The sequence below is a fragment of the Dicentrarchus labrax genome, unplaced genomic scaffold (assembly GCF_905237075.1).
Source record: "Dicentrarchus labrax unplaced genomic scaffold, dlabrax2021, whole genome shotgun sequence".
NCBI classification, from domain to species: Eukaryota; Metazoa; Chordata; class Actinopteri; family Moronidae; genus Dicentrarchus; species Dicentrarchus labrax.
In genome coordinates this window covers 23,438,052-23,461,574 of record NW_026136704.1, presented here as the reverse complement: position 1 = coordinate 23,461,574, position 23,523 = coordinate 23,438,052, and the positions used below count along the sequence as shown (strand labels likewise).

Genomic DNA, 23,523 nt, shown 5'->3' with positions numbered 1-23,523 from the left:
GTCTGCTATCTGTGGATCATGCAGTCCTGGTATTCTACAGCCTACTTAGCCCATGAGATACAGTCGCCAGAAGGAGAGAAAAAAAACTTTTGCTTAGGTGTCAAATGATGTTTAGGTGTTCTTTAAATGGTGCATTGATTGAAGAGGTAATACAGGCTGCCTTACATTGCTAAACGTCAAAGAAAGGTTAAGGTACCCTTTTGTAGTCTGTGTAGAATATTAAATTTTTTTTAGGTAGACAACTGTTTTGTCTGACCTTTCAAGGAAAAAGAGAAAGCTTGACTGGAACCGCTTGACATTTTGGTAATCTTCGGGCTAGCATAGATAAGAAGAAAGAAATCATTTTGCTATAAGGTACTGTAGACTGACTGAATATCTACTGAGCACATAGAATAATCATTTCATCCTCCTCTATGTTTCACTTTTGGCAGTTTTGCTTTCATTCAGAACTCTGTTTCTCTCAGCGCTTCACCTTAGAGTCAAATAATCTTTAAACTTAAACGGAGTTTTGTTATCATTTATGACACTGGTAAATACTCACCTCTTTTCTTTTCAGATAAACCAGAAGTGAAGATTGTGGTGACGTACCCTGAAGGTTTACCTAGAGAGGGTGACAATCTAGATTTGACATGTATCGCAGAAGGAAAACCACAGTGAGTGTTCACAAAGATGGCCGCATTTCAACACCTCAAAACACCCTGAAATTTCTGTTTAGTCTCAGATTTTACATTGTATATCCCTTTTCTAACAGTCCGAGCACCCCCTTAACCTTTACATTTGATTATACAATTTAAATGTTACCAGTTGTTAGCATGCTGAATAAAATACATCATTAGACAGGGCCTGCCAATGGCCCTCCTCAGACAATCTCAGATTTGACCTTTATTTCAGATTTCTAGCATGGATAGACAGTGCCTGAGTGATGTGTGTGGTATTTATGCTCTCCAGTCCCCATCAGATCAACTGGCTGAGAGTGGACGAGGATGTGCCACCTCACGCAGTGGTCACTGGCTCCGACCTCTACATCGAGAACCTCAACAAGTCCTACAACGGCACCTATCGCTGCGTGGCGTCCAATGCTGTGGGAGAGGCCTACGACGACTACATCCTCTATGTATATGGTAGGTATTACGCTTTATTGCACTTGATTTTTAAATGCTACCATCACTCTGTTATGCCACGATTCAGTCTGCATTGCTGATATTGGAAGGTTTATAGACTTAACTGCCTACGGTAGCTTTAGCAGTCAGGGGATTGTACTGGAACTATAAGGATTTCCTACAAAATATGTGCAACAAACCGAATCACATTTCAATCGTTTATTAATGTAAGCCTTTATTGAGAGGAAAACTGAGTTTAAAATCACAGTAGGTGGCTGGAGTTGACAAAGCCATGCAGCTCCGAATTTGGGTTTTGGGATTTGAGCTGCCGCTGTACTGTTAATGCACGATGAGTTTGAACTATACAGGGTGTTGCTGACTGTTGACTTTGGACTGGCAATTTAGAAATTTTGTGAGGGAGATTTAATCTGGTAGATTTATAACAGTTTGCACAGCAGAGTACAAAATGAATCATGAGGAATCAACAGCCTATATTGCAGCTACAGCCTGGCTACATGTACAGCCACATTACATTTACTTCCTGTGAATATTCACTTGTTTGTCAGGCCTCACCCTGCATAGCCATATTCAAAAGAAAACTCTACTGGTTTAGCATTGCACTTACATGACCCTGTCAGACTCAAGATGACACAATCAAAAAAACAATCGAACAAAGAACACATCCTTTTTTAATGCCAAGTACATGCCAATTTTGTTGAATTGATGTGTAATGTGAACAGAAAAAGCATAAGAGTTGACACACACTCTAAAGCCAGCAGGAAATTGACTTAGAGGGAAACAGCTATCCTGGCTTTGTTGAAAGGTAAACTATGCCTACTAACACCTCTAAAGTTCACTAATTAACATTTAATATTTTGTTTGTTTAATCTTTACAAAAACCAGATTATATAACCAGATAGAATAGAACGTGTTAATTGGGGTGCTTGTAGGTGGATTTTGTTACCTCACATCCAGGCTGATTCCTTCTTCTCAACTAACTCTTTAATAACTATATCTTAACAAAACAAAAAACATCATAAAACTGTTGACTACGACTACACTATTGGCACCAACTATTAGGTCTCGTAGTCTCATATTTCTACAATAATAATGGCCTTTGGTTCTGTTGACTTATATTGAAATGGGTGGAATTTCAATGTGTTCTGCAGCCAACCAGTAAAGGGCAATAGAGGGACCATCTCTCCAGGGACCTGACTTTAAATGCAGTGAACAGTTTGTTTCCCCCTGGTTTGAACCTCTCTTCAGTGGAGCCTCTCCTTCTTTTAACCTTAATATGACTGTCAGCGTTTGTTATTTACAACACATCATGAGCCACAATACAACAGTTAATAGAACACAAGAAGAAGCCAAATACATAAAATAAATAACACATAAAAAATTTAATTATAAAAGGCAAATACTTTACAGAAAGGAGGCCATTGCCAGTGAATTCACTTGGCTGCAATCACAGATAATCTGAAAATGTTTTTCGCAAACAACTCGACTGTTTAAAGGTGCACCAGGCATCTTTGCACTTGAATCCCCAAGGGGGAACAGCAGGAGGTAACTGTTTGAAGTTTTGAAAATGAAAAGGACTTCATCATTTAGAAATCATGTAATGTGACGTCAGGGAAGTACACACTCCTTGGACCTTAATTTCCTATTTTTGGTGGCTGGCAGGGGTGATGAAGACGAGGGGAAAATAAATGTGCAGCAGGTGCAGCCATTGTTGGTGAGTTTAGCTTTCTCTCCTTAGAGCGCTTGATCCCTGCTGTTTAGAAGAGGATTTTGTATTTCGCTCCCAAGTTTCAATTTGTTTCTGCCTGTGTGCCAAGAACATTGCCTGCCAGTGACCATACTCGAAACCAGGAATAAGGGTGGATCTTCTGTAGACTTTCAAGTAATATGTACAATTTATTTTATTTCTGCATATCTAGTGTGCAATTTTTATGTTAAAATTGATGCATTTTGCATCCTTCTTTTGGGGGGCTTTTACAATTTTACATTTTTACTACTGCAGGTTAAGGCTTGTAAGGCTTTGTGTTAAAGTCAGTGTGAGGACTAGTAATATTTCTTGATGTTAGGTCAGATTAGGGTTTTTCTGCTTTTCTATCAAACTAAATGACTAAAATATTTATGTCTTGGAGTCCCACTCACCTTAGTCTGGCTCACAGTAAGTAGACTGTTGGTATAAATCTGCCATTGCCCGACATTCTCCTCCCCTTCCGCTATCTTCTGACACTATTTGGCAAGGGCACTATCGCTGCATCCCCGGCTCAGCGGCCAAGACGATTGTGATTGTTTTAAAGTGATACAAACAAAACAGCATTTTTGTTCCCTATACTAGAATGATAATGGGTTCCGCCAGACCTTTTTACAGCGCTGGCACTGCACTAAAATGAGGCGTGGAGATCTGGAGGTCTGGCTGTGTGAGACTACACTCCACCCAAAAATGCTTTTGCTTATTGTACCCTGACTCTGTTGCTTGACCTTCACTGTGCAGAATGATGTATGTGCAGAGTTTGACACTAGAAGGCTGTTTTCACACTCATCTGCTGAAGAGGGAAAGTTTCTCTGTGCTCACCTTCAGTCTGAGTTTTAGACATGTACTTGTGAGCATGATTTTGTGAAACTAGTCTGGAAGCCAATTGTGGTCCAATATGCAACTTAAATAACATGTAATGTGGAAACTTGAAAACTCCAGTGCACACATTGTGTACACTGAGAATGAACTACAGTGAAGTAGGACACATGGCCCATGCGCCAATTAACAATATGCAGCAGGTGGAACATGGTACTCCCGATCTATACTTCTCTTACCAATAGTTCCTGTTTTGATCTACAATTGATTTTTTCATTTTACCCCTGCTTACTATCTTACCAGCACGTTTTAGTTTGTAACATATCATGGGTGCAATACTTTCATGGATGTGAGTACACAGCAGGCTGATATTGAAACATAAATATTATAGGAATTGCATCTTAAAATCCATTTCAATTAACTAATCATTTAAGTATTTTCATTTGAAATGTTGTAGTTTTTTGATGTTTTATGGTATGATATATTTCAAAGATTTCTTAACATACCACCAGAGGCAGCTTGCCATAGTTTGAGAACCAGTTATTTAAATAATCTAATATATCAGACACAAGTTCTTATTTAAATATTATGCGTGTCTGGAGGGGATCTTTAAGATATGATGCATTTATGAATCTGAACATTACCATTACACTATATACTTACTACTATATATTACAGAGCCCAAAGCATTTTTACTGATAGGCAACAGAATATAAAAAAGTTAACACATCAGTTCATTGTCCCATGCCCATAATGCTTTTTTTTTTTTTAATGAATAGGCACTTACAGTATCTTTTAGAGCCCACTGAATTACCAGGCATGAGGAGTCATACTGTTCAGAGAACAATGACAACAGCTGAATGTTATTTAAATGAAACAGTCTGATCTGTCTGTACCTTTCGAACATTGTCACACTAGAAAAAGATAAAAAACAGCTCCGGTCTTTGTTCAAAACAATACAAACCCTGGTGGGTTATACTATGGTACAAAAGCACGTTATTACATCTGATTCATCACACACTGATGCAGATTGTTAGATTTGGCCACTGAAACCAACCCTCATGTTTGAAGTTAACATGTTCCCAAAGCAGCGGGATTGGACGAGGAGAGGAGCTGAGGTGCAGAGTGTTGTGCTAAAAGCAAAGCTGTTGTTGAAAATGGGTTCATTGTGGATTTTGCGAGAGAGACGATTGCAGGTTTCAGAATGGTGATATTGTTTTGATTATCACTCAGTCTGTTTGTTTAGGTCGTGTTGACAGCCATGAACTGTGTGTCAAAAACCAGCAATGTAACAGATTTTTTTTTGGTCTGGCTGGCGAATGTTTATGGCATTTGTGAAAATAAATGCATTTGTAATGGTTTTAACGTCTACGCCATTTCGCCAATTGTAGGGCAAGCAGTGAATAGGATTTTAATGGAGGGACAAGGTCTTGGGCAGAGAGGCGTCAGAAAAGCTGTCAGAGTCAGGAGAAATTAAAGGAGAAAAACAGGGTCTGTTGTGGGTGCAGGACTAATGCAGTTTTTCTACACCTGCAAACTTATGAAATCTCTGCCTCCTGAATGGTTTAGTGGATGTTGATGTTTTGAATGCACATGAACAATAACCATGTGGGTTTTAGGAATGTCCTATAAACCGGGCTTCAAACACAGTACGACCTCACTAATCCAAATCTCTCAGGTACAAAGCTGTCAGAGAAGCACTGGTAGAAAAAAAAAAACAAACTCCCAGCACGCAGTTAATGAAACATATACAGATTTTCACATTATCTAATGTTTGATGTTCAGTAGTTCTGTGGGTTGGTTGATACTCACAGAAATGTGTTTATTGCACCAGCTGACACGTGTGACTTTGTCACTGTGACATAGGTTTCCTGTGACTCTCATAACTCTGCCACCCCATGGTTATTCATCATTGTGCTCTGCCAGGCAGATGATGACATCTGCTTGTTCCCAATGGGCCCATAATGATCACTCCCAAACAAAAGGACAACATATGCCGGCAAATAGCTCACTCAAGGCAGACTTATTCAATCTATCACAACTTAATTCCTAATTGTTGTGTAAAGATTCCTTTGAAGCTGAGATTTTCCATGTTTTTTTCTAAATGAACAAGTTGTGAAAAACACACTTGTTATTCTTAAACACGTATCTTTAAAGTTATAATATAATATTGTAATACTTGAGAAGTTTTCGCTGAATCGCCTGTGGGCATTTCAGAACCCATGAATGATGTGTGTGTCTACTGCTGTTAAATGCATGTATCATTTGCTCCATGCTGCACCCATAACACTTGCATGAATGAATGAAAAGCAATGGGAGGCAAATGTTCTCCATTCCAGAAAAAAATACAACTATCCTTTTCTACCTACAGTGTATTTGCTATCAACATTTGTGCCTGTGGCCATGACATCTTCAATTAGTAACTTCCTATCAACATATTTTACCAATTTCCATTAAACACTGTTTCTCTGGTGTACAAGTGTTGGAAGCTCTATGACTTCAACTGGCTATAATGAGACACAGGAGATTGGTAAAAGGTGCTCATAACTGCGTATAATTATGTCTGCGACTCCCACTCCTCTTTTCTGGAGGATTTAATGCCAGACAAAATCATGTTGTGGTCCATGTGAGGGTTTGTTGTCCCAGACTAATCATGCTTGCAACAGTTGCTTAATTAGTGTGTGTGTTCTGAAACATAGATCTGCCTTAGCATGATAACCTTGTGCTATTTTTGTGTAGGTTTTCAGCAGCAACTCACGACCTCAAACCCAACTCGTATCATCACTGTCACATTTTCTACTAAATTACAATTTCCCTCTCGTATCTGGCATTGTACTGTTTTGTTTTGTCATTTATGAGCTCTTGCTCGGGTTAAAGCCATCACACACCTGTCAAAAAAGTCTGTCTTTTCTTGAGCCAGCTGCATGCAATAAATAGCTTTATTTTAATGAGTTGTTTTGTTCTTGATAAATATTTGCTTATAAGCATTATTAATAGAGCCAAGTTGGATTGTCTATCAATTTTCCTTTCATCCGGCTGCCACATTCTACCAGTGCTAGTCCTTCAGGCTCTTCCTATTTCAAAAAGACTAATGACCTTTCTCTGTGCGACAGCCTGGACAGGTGTGAGGCCGATGTAAATCCACGTCAAATCAGGTCCTATTGTGGTGCATGTATTGTATGTGGCCGGTTGAAAGAAGGCTGAGAAAAAGGCTTGTCATACTGTTCTCCACGCCGGTGTGTCTGGAGCAGGCTGTGAATTGTGCCCCCTGGCTGGTGTGTGGTGTGGGAGAGAGTTGGCCGGAGAGAGGGCTTTCTCTCTCAGAGGTTACCTGGTACTATAACTCACACATACTGCCTTTTGGCAGGAGAACAATGCTGCCTTTTACTGCCACGGTTTAGCCCACAGTTGACTTTTTGACCTATAAATCTTCCATGGACGAGAAGTCAGAGATTCACAAGCCACTGGAAATTTGGGGTTTATAAGGGTTTTGACATAACACGAGCAGGCAGGCCTCATGAGTCTCCCTGTTCTTATGAAAGGCTGTTGTGAAACTGTCCTTGTGAATCACACTGATTTTATAAAATGTGCAACATAGTGAGGAACTTTCAACATATCAGCTTGTAGATTATTTTTTCATAATATAAGCGATGACAACCTCTTTTACAGACATTTCCCCATGTTTATGAAGAACACTCATATAAAACCTCTTGTTAAAGTTACTTTTAAGCAAGAGAAAAGCAATAGACATAAGAAAAACAAAATCTCTTCCCTGCTGTCGTGTTGGCAAGCAGGTTTAAGCAGGCATAGATAAACAATTTCTCCTACATTGTTTCACTTTATGGTTAAATTTTCTCATATCAAATTCTCTTCACTGATACCAATGCTCCCTGAAAATATGGCCTCTCCAAAATACACTCATATTTCAGCCCTCATAATGCTGAGCCCAGAGTCATCCAGCCTGGAAATTGCCCATGGAGAATTCTTGTTCGCCTGGATATTATATGTGCCACATCCTATCCCGGCCTTTGTGAAGACCCTCTTCCCTGAATGGCCAATTTCCCTCTTCCAGACACTGACATTTCAGCTATCAGACTGCCTTCGGTCACAGGAAAAGAAATCTAGCCCACCCCCCTCTTCAAATACTGTCAGAGGAGAATCTTTTCCTGATACCCTGATACCCCCCTACCACCATCAACACCACCTCCGCCATACACTCCATCCCCGGCGGCAACATTATGCTGTCCTTGATGTTTTATCATTAGTTTGGGAGTGTGTGGTCCCCCACTGCTGTCTTTTGATGGAGTGCAGACAGTAAAGGCATGGAGACAGCCAGCCAATTTCCCCTGCTGCGACTCTCCCACAGCAAGGGGTCGTGCTATCTTTCCCCTGCACCAGAGCCAGGCATATATTCCCCTGATGAGGAAGCTTTCAGCCCTCCTTAGTACCATTGCATACCTGAATTGCCCTCCATTTTGTCTTTCTGATTATTTTGTTTAGGGGTTAGTGACAGGCCCAATCAGTACAGTGTGGGGCAGAGGATGCTGCTCTGGGCTCTGCTGTGCTGCAGCGGGAGACCACCAGAGTGGTTTAATTTGCAGTTTGACTTAATTATTGAGAGAGACTGTGGAAAATAGCAATACCTTTCCATGATTGCCAGACATTATTATTCACAGTTAATTAGAAAATGTATAAAAAAAGAGGAAATACCATATCTTACCATAATTAAATGTAATGCAAGCCAAGCACTGTTGCATAGTGTACGGACTCTGTGGAAGGTCTGTCTGTAGGTCTGTCATTAACCAGACTAAAGCATCTAAACAACTTTTATACAGTTTATTGAGACTTAATGGTTCCCAGAGGCTATATGCTAATGCATTTGTTGATCCCCTGGCTTTCCTCTAGCACCACCTAGAGGTTGCCATTTTTGTTTTGTTGTGAAATATCTCAACAACTTTCGGGTGGATTTGCCGTGGTGCCCAGAGGATAAATCCTAACAACTTTACCGATCCCTTTACTTCACCTCTAGAGCACGTCAGTGAATTATCTCAACATCTACAGCACAACAGTTTGTATATGGTCCCCGAATGACGAATCCTAATGACTTTGGTGATCCCCTGATTTCCTGTAGTGCCACCATGAGGTTAACATTTCCACAATGGCGTTAAGATATCTCGTCAACTATTTGTTACATACTTTTATGTCCCACTCAGGACAAATTGTAATCACTTGGGGATCCCTTAACTTTTCATCCAGCGCCATCATCAGGTCAAAATAGAAGTTAAATTTGTCCAATACAAATACCTGACATTTCCATCAGCTAATTAGAGCTAATTATCAAACACTGGCATGCTTACACACTAAGTTAACACAGTGACAGTGGTAATCATTATACCTGCTAAACATCAGTCTGTTAGCTTTGTCACTGTGAGCATGTTAGCATGCTGACGTTAACATTTAGCTCAAAGCACACCAAGTCTCTTAAAAATGAACTCACCGCAGGAGCTAAAACGTGCATGGTATGGTTATAGCTCAGCTTCTCATCTTCAATGACTTTTGTCTATTTCTTTACTCTTGTCTTCCTTTATTTCTTATACATGTTCTTTATTTTTTTTATTCTTTTCATCTAGATGCTCCCACTACTAGCCCCACACCCACCACCAACCCAGTCAACACGCAAGGTACTGTATGCCCCCACTACTGTCCCTCTCAGCAATCATGTGTGTTTGTGTGTGTGTCGGGGGGGGCAGCTTGCATGCACCTGATCAGGTGATCGGGGAGAGGAAGAATGAGGGCTTGTACCTAAGGTTAAGAGAGACCGTGGATGGCCAGTTTTAATCAGATAGTGCTGCTGATAGGTGACATTGAGGACAGGCAGCGCAGGGCTGTCAGAGACACCTGTCATAGTCCTTTTCCAGTCACATGTTTGATCTGAGAAAACGTAGAGACGCGCTGTTCTGCTATCTTATCAGCATCTGCAGCTATATCTCAACCAGCCCATCCATCATATTATAATGCCCTTTACATCTCCCCTACAAATGCCAGTCACATTTTCGTCTTTGCGAGGCTGAAAAAACATCAATAACTATTTTCTCAAAGACATATGAAATGAATGAAAGGCAGTTAATTTGCAGTGTTTATAGCAGAGCAACCTTTTGGCATCTTCTGTACACACTATTTTATACTTTGATTTAACCCTGTTGCAAAAATGTATTACAATATCAACCATTTTTAATTTTAAAAAAATCACTATTATTTCAAAAGCACCGCTAAGGCTAGACAGATGGCGAGGCAACCTTGGGAGTTGACATTTGGATATGCCAGCATGTGACATTTCAATACAAAAAACTATCTTTAAAGAATAGATCGGTTTATCAATAGCTGCTTTAGAGATACGGCAATTTTGGCCCTTTTGTCATGACCATTCTGCAATTCATACCGTCATATAAATGTGGAGTGGCGATATACAACATAATAAGTTTGAAACTCAGTGTGAGACTGCATCAAAAGCCTCAATATTCTAATGTGGCAGCTTTCAGATCTCCTTCATTTATAGTTTTATTTGATCAAACAATTGGCTTTTCAACTGTTTGTGCATTATGTATTTATTTATTAAAAATAGGGTCAATAGCCACATAAATGGCACTGTCTGTAGTTTGTGAGGTCTCCTGGGTTTTTAATTTAAATCTCTGTTCACTGTGATGGGGCTCTTCTCTGTTGCATATTTTACATTTCTTACCCAAGTTTGAAATTTCTTCTTCAAACTCGCTTTTTTTCTCTCTCAAGTGAAGTTATCAGCAGCATGCCAGTGATCATGCTGCATGGATGCAGCCTCACTTCAGCTCTCCCACTCACTCTGGGTGTGGCTCAGTTGAAACAGGAAGTTGCCTTTGCAGAAGTGTGCATTACTCTGCAGTTTCCCCTCTAAGCTCTTCTCCTCGGAGTTGCACTGATACAGCCGTCTCCGTCTTTTCCGCTGAAACATTCCAGTAATTTCCGAAAGACAGGCTTGAAAGAGGATTTACCGTGATTTATGCAGTACATGCTGGGAGGATGTAATTGAGCTTTCTTGCAGTTCACTACTCTTCTAAATACCCTGTCACAGGGGCAATGGTAAGCTGGCTTGCGGTAGATTGCTTTGCACTACCTTAATCAGCATAACAGCACAGTATAGCATTTTCCTCTGGCCAATAAGAAAGTATACAGCACGATTCCTTATTCATTCATTACAACCAGAGTGTGAATTGGCATGGCCACTGGCAGCACCAGCTGCGATTTTCTGTTGTAATCAGGGGCCACTGAACTACTACTGTATATGATCCTGATTTTAAAGGTCCAATCAGTACATTTTTGGGTGCATAAATTTCAGTTATTGTCACACATGCATAGATTATAATGCTTAAGAAAATCTTAATTTCATGTGTTTGTCAACTGATCATAACTAAACATTGTTCACACATTACAGATGTAATGAATAATCAGGTAATACACATGTATGCGTGTTCTTATCTGATGTTTTTATGACTTTTATGGATGGTTGTGTACATGACCGTAGTTGTTATAAAATATATATAGTTGTCATTAATGTGTTCTTGTTTGGATCATTCTTTGATTTTGATGTGGTAATTTGAACCATTTCTTGGCCATATATTGATTAGTGATGGTTGTGTTATTTTGGGATTAGTTGCGTCTTGTTTCATTATTGAAGTGATGTTTGGATATTTCAATGTGTAGAATACGGGAAGATTAGCAACTGCTATGGTAGAAGATAATGGGGATCTAATAAAATAAACAAGTCCACATACAGTAGATGTAGTTATGGTTTAGTGTATTAAAAGACTGGTTTTAAATATCCAATTTTTTACACCTGGATCACATATTTAAAGTGTCACTTCTGTGTGCATTATTTTAATAGCTTCAGTAAGATCTGAATATTTTACAGCGTACTTAACAAATCTTTCAAGTTGCTATCATTCATTCATTATTCTACATAAGCAGCAGGTGCCACGTGGTCACACTATTTTCCCTCTGTATTATGAAAGAAAACATGCAAGGGGGTTTCTGAATTGTATTAACCCACTCCCCTTGTGGATTTGTGGTTTCATAATAGATGCAAAAATTGGATTTGATTACAAAAAGCTATGATTTTACTTGCTATATTTTCTTCTCTCTGTGTAGTTTTTTTTTTCTTCTTGTTGTCGCCTTGCAAACCGAAGACTCAGTTCAAAGCAGTGGGGGAGCAAATGCCACGTTAAAGCACAGAATCTCACAGTTGTTTGTCTTCTATGCTGTTTCATGTTGAGAAAGTTTCACTGGAGTTCATATTGTCAGGTCTTTCAGTGTCTTAAAAGATGCAAAGAGTGTGTGTGTGTGTGTGTGTGTGTGTGTGTGTGTGTGTGTGTGTGTGTGTGTGTGTGTGTGTGTGTTTGTGTAGAGCTCATGGGAGAGATAAGTCACAATTTCATTGGAACATTTCTTTCATGTGTTTGAAGGTTTTCCGACCTTGTTTCTCTCCGTGTATTTTTACTGCGCATTTTCACTAAAACAAAAGGCTTTTTATGTCTTGTATCAAGAAAAAATTTGACAGACGTGTGACTCACTGATCCAAATACTTGATTTAGACGTATCACATTAAACGCAGCATGAATCATATATTTTAATATGAATGAGGCAGAATATTGTCTTCAAGATGGACAGTAGATCACAGTGCAGGGAAAAAACCACAAGTTCTTTGTCAGTGGTTGTATTTCTTTCGGGGAGAGGGTAGAATTTACCCAGAATCCCCAGCTCTGAAGGAATAAAGGGAGTCTGTGGCGATAATGCTCCAGCTCGTCAGATGCTCAGAGATGATCCAAGGCAGGGACATCATATCCTGGCTAAGCCTTCAGTAACCCCCCTCTCCCCCAGCTTGTCGAGTGGAGCCAGAGGAAAGATGCGGAACAAGGAATTATGTTGTAGACTTGATTAAAAGGGCCCTATGTTTCTGCAGATCTGCAGTCCAGGGTAAATTGTTGTTTAGCATGCTACAGTTGGACTCCTGCTGAATGGTTTAAAGCAATATAAAAACTCAAGAACATTAAAGAGGCTTTGGGGTGTGATGAGTTAAAGGGGGTTTTCTGAGGTCAACAGCCTTCTGCTTTATGGATAGTACAAGCAGTAAATTAACTGCCAATAAGAGCTTTGCAAGCAAACATTACACTATACATGAACCTGAGTTTGATCTCTATACTACACCCCATAGACTTTATAATACTACTAACCATAATATAGTTTTTATTGCTTGCCTGGCTAAACCGTCAGGGATTTGTAGATCCTTACAACCTGAACATGCGGTGCACAGAATACACACATGACTTCAGGGTTAGTCCCTCGTCTTTGTTCTGACAAACATGGAACTTTTTTCTTTTTTTTCCCAAGTGAGTAAAACCATGTGTTTCAGTGCCAGATGGTATTTCAGGAATCCATTTCTGGCAGGTTTTCATATGTGTTTTGCTTGCTGTTTCCTCCCTCAGTGCTGGTATATGTTAGGTGTAGGCAGGTTTCCACTGTTGTTGAGTCTTGGGATTCATGTCAACTCCATGTACACTTCAGCAAAGACTGTTATGAGTGGATTTAGTATTCAACATAATTATCCATTAAACATTTACCAGTGTTGTTTAAACTCTCACATGTATAATTTCTCTTTGAAGTATTTCATTGGAAAAATTAAAGAAACATTTAGAAATGCTAATTAGTTTTTTTCCTTCACATTTGTTTACTCTGATTCCCAGTTGAAATTGTGTTTTTTCTGACCCGCAGGTTTTTTTCCTTCCCTTTAAACAGTTATTAAAGAAAGAAAATATTGTAATGGTCCACTTTAATTGGTCTCCAGGGAATAGGTTAGTAATGCCAGCCCACCCTGAAGTTAAAAGAGTGTTTCACTGCAGTAATATTGTTTTTTTCGCGGAGCAATTGTAAATGATTATGAGAGCTCTACTTAGCACATTAAGGTTTGGAGATTGAATGTTATGTGCCAAGGAACTCACACTGTGTCCTCATTTTTGGCTGATGAGGTGTACTTTTACTCCAGGCTACTTTAGGAAGAGAATAGTGATTTCTATTATTTTGTCAACCTTTTCCCCTGCCTTGATCTCCACTTGGGCTCGGTGAAGGGTAAGATGGGTGTGACCGGCTTTTATGCGAAGATTCTGCCAATCTCAAAAGACACAATAAACTGCCATCGAGGAGTTCAAGTTCACTGTTACAATTTCCATTCATTTGCCATTTTATTAGTTCTAGTTAGACCTTCACTTGTATTTCAGCATCTCCGTTAAATGTCACAGCTGTATTCGTACATCTTCAAATCATTGTTTGGGTTATTACAAAGGACTCAGGGAATCTATTTGGCGGCCGAGCACTGGCATTGGAATTCAAGGGAGGCCTATATTGTGTTGTGTTGATGGTCTGCTACAACAGCAATACGAAAAAATGATTTGGTAGAGATTGCCCATGTGTGCTCATCTCATTACGTTCATTTCCTTTTCAAATAGCAACAAATACACAAGTCAAGGATGTTAGCAGTTCAGTGCTGCAAAATGACTATTGACGGTCCTTACGTTGATTTTGCAGCAATGCCTCATTGTCCTGCCACTGTGCAAGAAAGGGTTACTGTGAGAGTCTATTCAGAGGAAGTGAAGGTTTTGCTCTATCAATGCAAGAGAGTCATTGTTTCAATTATATCCATGTAATTACATCTATAAATTGTAATGCGTTTGTGTTTGTGTGTGTGCATAGTGCATGTGCGATATGCCTCTTTATGTGAGCAGAAAGTTATTAAAAGAAAACTGAAATTATACTCCGTGTAATCAGCCCGGTGAAAAGCTCGCAGGTCTGATCTCCACACTGACAGACGCTCTGTTACTGACCACAGCAGCAATTGGTCATTCCAGTACAGAGATGGAGAGGTGTAAAGCATGTGGTACTGTGGGGTTCAGCGGAGCAGATTTCACCGCCGCGCAGACTCAGGCATCAGTTGCAAATCCTCTTTATTCCCACATAAATCCCCACGGCTGTGCACATCCTGTCAGGACGCCGGTGTGGGCATGTCAGCACTCCCCGATGGAGCCGCGAGCAGAGCTGTGCCGGCAGTATGGACACCAGCCACATCACAGACATAATCAAATTCTACTTATTTCAAGTGCGAGGCCTCAAATGCTGCTGTAATAACACTGCCTGTCATTTGGAGGTTTTCTTCTATTATAAGCGCCTTGTAGTGTTATGAATGCATATATATTGAACATGCAAGGCCTGAGGGGATCACACTCTTGATCCTGGATGCGTTAGAGCATGGAATGACAAACTAATCTACGTGGGAATAAGGAGGAATGACTGTAATGACAATTTGACACTTGATAAAGAAAATCTATTCTTGTTGAGGTCAGAGATTAGGGTCAGATACAGAGCCGCATTTCTCGAGCTCAAACCTACCTTTTCGCTCAGTTACCAAAATGCAGTGGACAATATAACAAGAACACATGCAATTTGTTGTTATCATAGCATGTTCCCGTTATTTTGTCCACCTTGTGACACATTTGTGAGTCGCTAAAGCTCAGTGGGTTAATGTAGGCAGTAGGCATTGGTCAGTGGGTTTTCTACAGCATTTTGGATACAGGCACTATATAAATACAGCCCATTAAAAAAAAAGTATTTTGACAAAATATTCTGAACACACTTTCTAGAGGCTGCTTCAGTACATCGAGTTTGCTCAGTTGTCATGAAGATGGGGAAGTTGTTATCATGTGACCTAGGTATAGAATTTTAGCTAAAGAATATCAAATTAATGCATTAGAGCAGTGTTTTTCAAACTGTTTTCAATAATGTAACATATTCTTTCATCCAAGTACGCCCTGCTAGAAAATAAATGCCAATTTAGTGACAGAAAAAATGGGCTTGCACTTCACTGAGGATCTTGGCAGGGAGGCAATAGCAGTGATCAAACTATTTTCCAATAGTTTTACTGCTGAAAATAGGAATATTGAATATAAGATGTTTTTTTTTTATCAAACTTATATATTCTTTTAGTTATTGTATATATTATTATTATTATTATTATTATTATTAATTAATTTAGGAATTATGCCTGACATATTTTATTTTTATTTAAATGTCATATATTCCATGCAGTATCCAAAGTACCTCTATGGGTACATGTACTCCCATTTGACAAATGCTATATTAAAGGCTGAGATATCCTGACTTTTTGTCCCTGTAAGCTCAAAAAAATCCCATAGCATCTCTTTGTAAGACCGTCCCTGCCTAATAAAGACCCCCCCCCCCCACACACACACACACATTTCAAGCTCTATACATCCAGTTACTAACACAGGCTTTTCTGATAAAGATTTGTAAAGCTGAGATAACCCTAATGACGTTATCAGGAGTTACTTTTTTTCCAGACATAAATAAATGCAGAATACAACTGTTTTCACAGAGCTCATGACTAGTGACCTTTATGTTTAAATCATCTGACAATACGCTTTACAGCTCTGTATCGCATTGCATTATGTAACATACCTCGTAATCTCCTTGCAATATAACACAGGCTGCAGCACCACCTCAAAATGAATGAAGTAGTAGTATTTACTGAATTTGAGATCATGTTTTTGTGGCTCTAATAAATACAGAACTGACAAACAGAAAACCGGTGTTCAGCAGTGTACTTAATGCAGGCAACATGATATGCAACCAACCATAACTGTTGATACTGTAGGTGTTATAGGATTTTTAGTCTCTCTTTGACATTTTTGTGATAGAGTCTCGATGCTTTCTCTGGCTGGATTTTTCTACCTGTTAAATAAAACTCTCCCTCGCTGTGCAGAGGCAGTCGAGACCCTGCATGTTTCCTTGTGGATGTGTCAGGCAGAAGACAGCGGGGAGCAAGGTTAGGGCAGGAAGGTGTGGGAGGTGGGGAGGTGGGGTGGTGGGGGCGGGGGGCAGGCCTATGCACAGGCCATTTAGTGGGTGAATGTTCATTAGCATGGAGCATGGGCCGTTCCCTCTCCTCGGGGGAATGAGCTATGCTATCTGACATCCTCGATACAGTAAACAAACTGCGCCTTGCACTTCCCTGCTTCACACACACCGACGCACAGCAACGGCTTGCTCCGTGAAGACGAGTTCATTTTAAGAGAGCGCTCAACTGAGACAAAACTTTTTTCATTAATTAGTTTCATTGCAGCTCGTCTTCCAAGATGTCCTCCTGCTAAATCAACGCGACCTGAATAAGGTGCTGTTTTAGGTGGAGACGAGAACATGTCACATGTCTTGGGCCCCTCAACTCGACTTATTACGCCCTCAGAGTGTTGAGAAATTCTGCACCCTCCACTCGCCTTTTATCAGAATCATTCAAGTTCAGAGCATGACTAGTGAGATTGATGGAAAATTGAGCTGCTCTCTCATGCAGCAAAGAACAGTGCAGCCATTCCCTCGCCTGCCACTCCTCCATCAGTCCAAATGTGCACAGATATAGACTATTGATAAACGCCTCTGAACTATTCTGAGACTGGAAATTTAAAGGCTTCAAATTTTGCCTTGTTCTTCTGTGGTGCACGGATAAATCTAGCTAAATGCTAGACAGTGATACTCTCTGACACCTGAGGCAGCCACGTATTTCTCTGCATGGGGACACCGGGCGCCAATTTATCTCCAGACTTGTGTCTATTTCTGATGATTGAGCTCTATAACTTCCAGAAATGGCCTCTTAAATCACAATGTATTTTACAGTGTGTGAACTCTCGCTGAAATTGCAGACGGTGTCTACTGTTTCATGGTGAAATAACTGTCTAAAAACGTTTTTCAACATTGCTCACTCAAGGGGCTCGGGCAGCCATTTCAGCTATATGAAGCACTGAAAACGTTCATGTAATGAGCTGGGTTCAACAGTATTACATCACAAATGTATGGTTTATAACTCAGAGAGACATCAGACTTTATTTCACATGTTCAAGTCATAGATGCTATTTTTTTGATTATTAAGGAATAATTCAACATGTTGGCAAATACACTTAATTACTTTCTTGCCAAGAGTTGGATGAGAGGATCGATACCACTCCCATGTCCGTCAGCTGGTTAGCTTAGCTTAGCATGAAGACTGGAAACAAGGAAGTCACTGCGCCTGGCCAAGACATAGTCTGGCACATAATCCCTGTCAAATCACAATGTGTTATTTTTACGCTTCGGTTTTATATGGATTACACGAACAAGATATGGCGCGTTAATTAGTGAGCTTTAGAGGTGCTGGTAGTGGGATTTTGTTACCTTAGCACATCTGTTTCACACGTTTCCAGTCTTAACGCTAAGCTAAGCTAAGCTAAGACACATGAGCGAGGTAACCAACTCTCTGCACAATAGCCAAAGTGCATTTCCCAAAAATGTTTCTATTCCTTTAAATTTAATATGTGAACAGATTTTGTAGATTTAAATGGGTTTTGAATTTGAATAGTTTCATGGACAATGGGATGAGAACACTGTACATAAAGCTGGAAAGAAAATACGTGAGGAATAATTAAAATTAAACATTTTAGTTAGTAAAAAGCCACATTCTGGGTATTATAGAGCTGAGTTATTGGCAATGGTTTGCAGGATTTGTCAGTAAGTACTACATGGTTTAATAGCCTATTTGTGGGATGTTTAGTTCCAAATTGTGTACCATTTACCATCCTCCATGGGCCACCTTCTGTCAATGGCATCTAATTTTCATTGGTAAGCAACATAAGCTGGCATTTTTCACAACAGCCTTTTCAAGTGTTTCCTCTGCGGTTGGGTCATGCTAAAATGCTCGGAGAAAAAAACAAACCAATTTTGTGTATTTTGGCAGCGTAATGATTTAATGGCCATAGCTTCCAGTGTGGTCCACGTCTGCCCGAATGTATTAGTTTTGTGACTGGCTGAGAGTGTTTACTGATCATGAAATTATTTATGGTTATTGTCCTGTTTTCAGACTCTAGAGCCGGCGAGGGGGCGCCGCAGAAAATTGACCATGCTGTCATTGGAGGAGTGGTTGCCGTGGTGATGTTTGCCATCCTCTGTGCACTCATTGTTCTTGGTCGATACTTTGCCAGACACAAAGGTAAAGCACCGGCAGCGCAATCATACTTGATCATGAACACATCTTAGAGTTCAAGTGTTTTTTGTTGTTAGTGCTAGTGAAGTCCAATAGGATTGAAGTGCATGAGAGGATGAGGAGGAGGTGTGAGGCTAATTTGGCTGTACTCTTTTTGCAGGAACCTACTTCACACATGAAGCCAAAGGGGCGGACGACGCGGCCGACGCAGACACGGCCATCATCAACGCGGAGGGGGGACACAACAACACAGACGAGAAGAAGGAGTACTATATCTAAACTGGACAGGCCAGGAGAGACGGGTGGGGATGCTGGTGGTGGTGGTGGTGCTGTAGGAGCATTATGTCTAACTCCGATTGGTTGCGGGGAGGGTGAGATTTAAAGAGGAAGAGAAGAAAGTGGAAAGTAGGACTGGCATGGCCAAGTGGTAAGAATAGGCATCGCTGAGTCTCCTATCCGACCCTTCCTGGACTGCTGGGGCCTATTCTGTACAGTTCAATTATTTTACAGACAATTTTGTGCCTTGTTCTATTACTTTTGTTTATTTTGTTGTTTTTTTCCCCCTTCACATGCTTGTTGGATTTGATTTTTTTCCCATGTACTCCACCTGATCCTTTGTTGCTTGTTGGCTTTCGGAGGAGATTAAATAGGCCTGGTGTTTGTCTATGTGTGCTGCAGCTAGCTTTTAGCTCATGTACCCAGATCTGAGGAGCTAGCTCATCAACACTTTTTTTTTTTTTTTATCTCCAGAGTTCAGTAACACATGTCTGCCTGCTCAGTCAGAGTACAACAGTATCCTGCAAATTCATCACATTTCCCCAATACATGCAGGTTTAATTTCTTTAACACAAACCCTTTGAGGTCAGGTTCACTGTGTTGATTACTAATGTAACAGTTGTGAGTAATCATGCTCATCATAGAATGTATTTGTTCCTGAAAGTGAAGTAGGAGTGCCGTTAAGTATCATTTCACACCAAACCGCACAGTACAACTGGTCCTTCGTTTGTGTCAAAAAACATCTGAGGATGCGTAGATGTGAGGTCAGTTTAGTATTTGATTAGGGTATTGTGGAGTCCAGTCTAAGACATCCTGACAGCTGTAGGTTTCTATAGAGAAAATCAGAACCATTTATTCTTTTTTCAAACTCTGTATCAGGTTTTCTGCTGATTGAGAGGACAACAGGAAACCAACAATAGCAGATATTATTTACTATCATCTTCTTTCTTTTTTGTTGTTAAAAAAAAATAGTGTGAGTGTATCAAGACCAGTCTTATGTACGCTAAATGTGAAACTACAGCCAGCAGCGGGTTAGCTTAGCTTAGCATTAAGAATGGAAACGGGGGGGAAACATCTAGCCTGGCTCTGTCATTTGTACACTTTTGTTGTTGTTAAAGGTTAAAGGTTAAGTAAACAAGATAAAGCATGTTAATATGCTGGCTGTTTCCCCCCTGATTCCAGCCTTTGTGCTAAGCTAAGCTAACTGTCTGCTGGCTGAAGCTTCATGTTTAGCGTGGAGACATGAGAGTGGTACCAATCTTAGCATTCAACTCTCGGCAAGAAATAAAATAAGTGTATTTCTAAAAATGTCAAACTACTCTTTTAAAAATATCACCTGTATCTATTTTTTTTTGTTGTTGTCAGAACTAATTTTTTTTAAGCATCGATGGGATGGATGGACCAAAAACATGGCAGAAAATGTTGCTCTAATAAGTACAAACCAGAAGACTGAAGTCTTTTGGTTTTAGGGTCAGACCTTTTTTTGTTTTAAGTATAAACCCTGTAGTATCTAAAAGAGTGAACAGCTGGTCCTGCTGCATTGATCATGAAATGTTATTCAAATGTATTATTTGTTAGATATTAATACAACCTACTGTGTGTGCTTTTGATTTAAACATGAAATTCTTTATCTCTCTACATTTTTATACCACCCACACGGTCAACCCTGGACCAGATATAATAATTATAGGAGTCTGCATATATACAGTTAATATTACTTGTATACAGCAAAGGTTGAATGCCCACTGTGCAGAGTGCTCCTCTCTAAATAATGGATTTTTTAAAAACTCTAATACAGTATATTGACCATTTAACTTGAAATGTCACAAGGACATTGGTTTATTTTTTTCCCCACGGTTTTTATCTATTTGTTTAATTGTAATGTGTTAAAGAGTTACACTTTGAATGGCAAAGTTTGTATAAGATATCAAAGTATGTCCGTGTGAATACCATGGCTGGTGAAAAATACGTTATCACTGCTTATTTCCTGGCTTAGAAATCCTTACTACACATACTTTTTCGCCCTTGCCCAAACGCTAGTGAAAAGACATTCAATCACTGCGAACATGAATCAGTTATATTTCCTTGCTGTCTGTAAAGACATTTTACCTTTGGGCTGTCTTTGATAAGTTGTAAGGGCTCTCGGCCTTGCAAGTTATCAAAGATTTGCGTAGAGCTTTAGACTTGGTTTGGGGAAGATCATTTTCTTACCGTCATCCTGCAGCCTCAAACCTTCACAGAGGAGCCGTCTACTGTTACAAATTTTTATTTATTTTTTCACCAACACAAATCAGAAGACCCAACGCTCGCAGACGGAGGCGCAGTGTGCACACCATGCATGCTTCATGCCTGTCACTCTGTCACAGCTAGAAGAGTAAAACCTGTTTGGTAATTAGTGAGTGATTTCATTGTATTGCCTGAATAAGAAAATCTGTAAATGTATTATGAAAAAGGATAACCACTGCCTTAAACCCACCTCTTGATACTTATCATTATAAAGGAAAAGACTGAAGGACTTAATTTAGTGCCTTCTTCGATTTTGAGGCATATGGTTAGTATCGTACAGTATCCTCATGTACACTCTTACAGTATATCTTGTATATTTCTGTCCTTTCTAACGTACAGGGCCAATACTGATACACGTTGTCTGTATTCACGTACCATAGACTTACATCACGATTACGACCTGGAGCATAAAAAAAGCTGGAATGAGTATGATGTTGAAAAGATAAAATGTATTTCTTTGCTCATCAGGGTGGTGTGGCAGCTTCCACTGACTAGAATGTCGTATGCCAGGATGTAGTATTTATTGTCTTAATTAGTGATCGCAAAACAGTTTTCAATTTGGTCATAATTATTTTCTCTGCTTCACTTCATTTGTTATTTATTTGGATATCTTCAAGGACAAGGCTCATTAGTAATATCAGAGAGGAATACAGTACTAAAAGCTCTAATAAGCTACAAAAAAAGTACATTTTTCTTGATTTTAGCGTTTTGGTGTCATGGAAACAGTTATGTGCATGACAGTTTATATTTTGAGGTTTGATATTGGTCATAAATGGTTATAAAGTGTTGCTTTTAATCAAGTAGCATCAAAAGATTGTCAGAGGCATCATTCTAATCCAATTTTTGATTTCTTTTAAATACTTGATATTTAGTATGTTTGTTTTCACTCTCTCAGGTTCATGAGTGTTAATAGTTGTGTTTTTTGCATCTCAGGTAGAATGCAAATTTAAGGCCCCAAGTATATACTGTAGTACCACAGCTATTCAAGAAGTGAAGAAATCACAAGATGTACATGTTTTTTCCTCATTTGTACATGTTTATGTGTTCTTAATATGGTGCACTGTTACAGTAAACGTTAAATATTATTTTGCATAGACCTAGTTCACAAAGAAAGAAAACTAGATTTGTTAAGCAGACGAAAATTATGTACAGTCAGTGTCAACAAAATCACAATGATGTTCATGAAACTTCTTCTTCTTCTTCTTCTTCCTCCACGTAACACTTTATACAGTATCGGTTATTTAGTAATTATAGGATGTGACCACAGACAGTCAATCAAGCATCTGTTTGCATTCAGTCGATTCATGCATACATTTTCATAGACGAAAAGATGGTGTATTTACTGTGACATGAAGTTTTATGAATGATCTGTAACATGTCTTGGATATTTGGATGAAACTCATGTTTAAAGCCTGGGGGGGGGGAGGGGGGGTTGGTTGTTTTATTACCCCGAAATGGTTGTTTTTGTTGTTGAATCTTAAATTTCTCTCTGTACCCAGGTGACATTTTTTTCTTTTGTGTAGTGAAGAGAATGTTTCTCATATGACCATGCATATTTTGTATTGGTTCACACCAACATTTTTACAAAAGAAAAAAAAAATCAGAAGAGTTACTTGTCTTAATAAAAAGATATCAATGTTTGAAGTGCTGTGCTGTTGTTACTTGATCAAAAAAAAAAAAAAAAGTGACTTCACTTTGTACTCCTGTCCTGCTCAGAGACGGCAGAATTTATTAACTTGTATTTGTTGTCATATTCACTCCGCCTGTTCAACGGGCAGAATACATTAGCTGGATCCTGTTCATTTCAGCCGGAGCTGCTGATAGTTGTCAAACTCCCAAAGAAGAAACATCTTGAGTTGAGGGGGAAAAAAAAATACTGTACCGATGTAGATTCGATGTGGGTGAGCAGCAGCAGAGGCAGCAGCAGCAATCTGAGCTCCCATCAGTGACTGACACATGCGCTGTGGTTACAGATAGAGGCGAGGAACGTTTTAAATGACACCATGACTGACACCGACAGGCTCGGGGGCCCCTGTTAAGGTTTCTGGCTGAACACGTGGATGTTAGTGATTTGACAAATTGATAGGCATTTTGAGGAACAAGACCTAGTTCATAACCATAAGCAATTCTGTCATCATAATTCTGTCAGTGCCACCATTTCCCATTACTTTAAGTGATCC

The 23,523-nt window shown here is 39.6% G+C and overlaps 1 protein-coding gene across 3 annotated transcripts in view; it reads left to right on the top strand.

Annotated features, from left to right (window-relative positions):
* The window catches only part of cadm1b (cell adhesion molecule 1b), a 132,665-nt gene extending 109,678 nt beyond the window's left edge, over positions 1-22,987 (top strand). For 2 of the 3 annotated variants that reach the window (XM_051398140.1, XM_051398139.1), the window contains 5 exons: positions 557-653; positions 949-1,121; positions 9,312-9,362; positions 18,659-18,787; positions 18,942-22,987. In XM_051398140.1, the coding sequence (XP_051254100.1) occupies positions 557-653; positions 949-1,121; positions 9,312-9,362; positions 18,659-18,787; positions 18,942-19,060 (569 nt within the window). In that variant the 3' untranslated portion in view covers positions 19,061-22,987. The remainder of the gene's footprint in view (positions 1-556; positions 654-948; positions 1,122-9,311; positions 9,363-18,658; positions 18,788-18,941) is intronic. The other variant, XM_051398141.1, reaches the window with a different exon arrangement.
* The last annotated feature ends 536 nt before the right edge of the window (positions 22,988-23,523 follow it).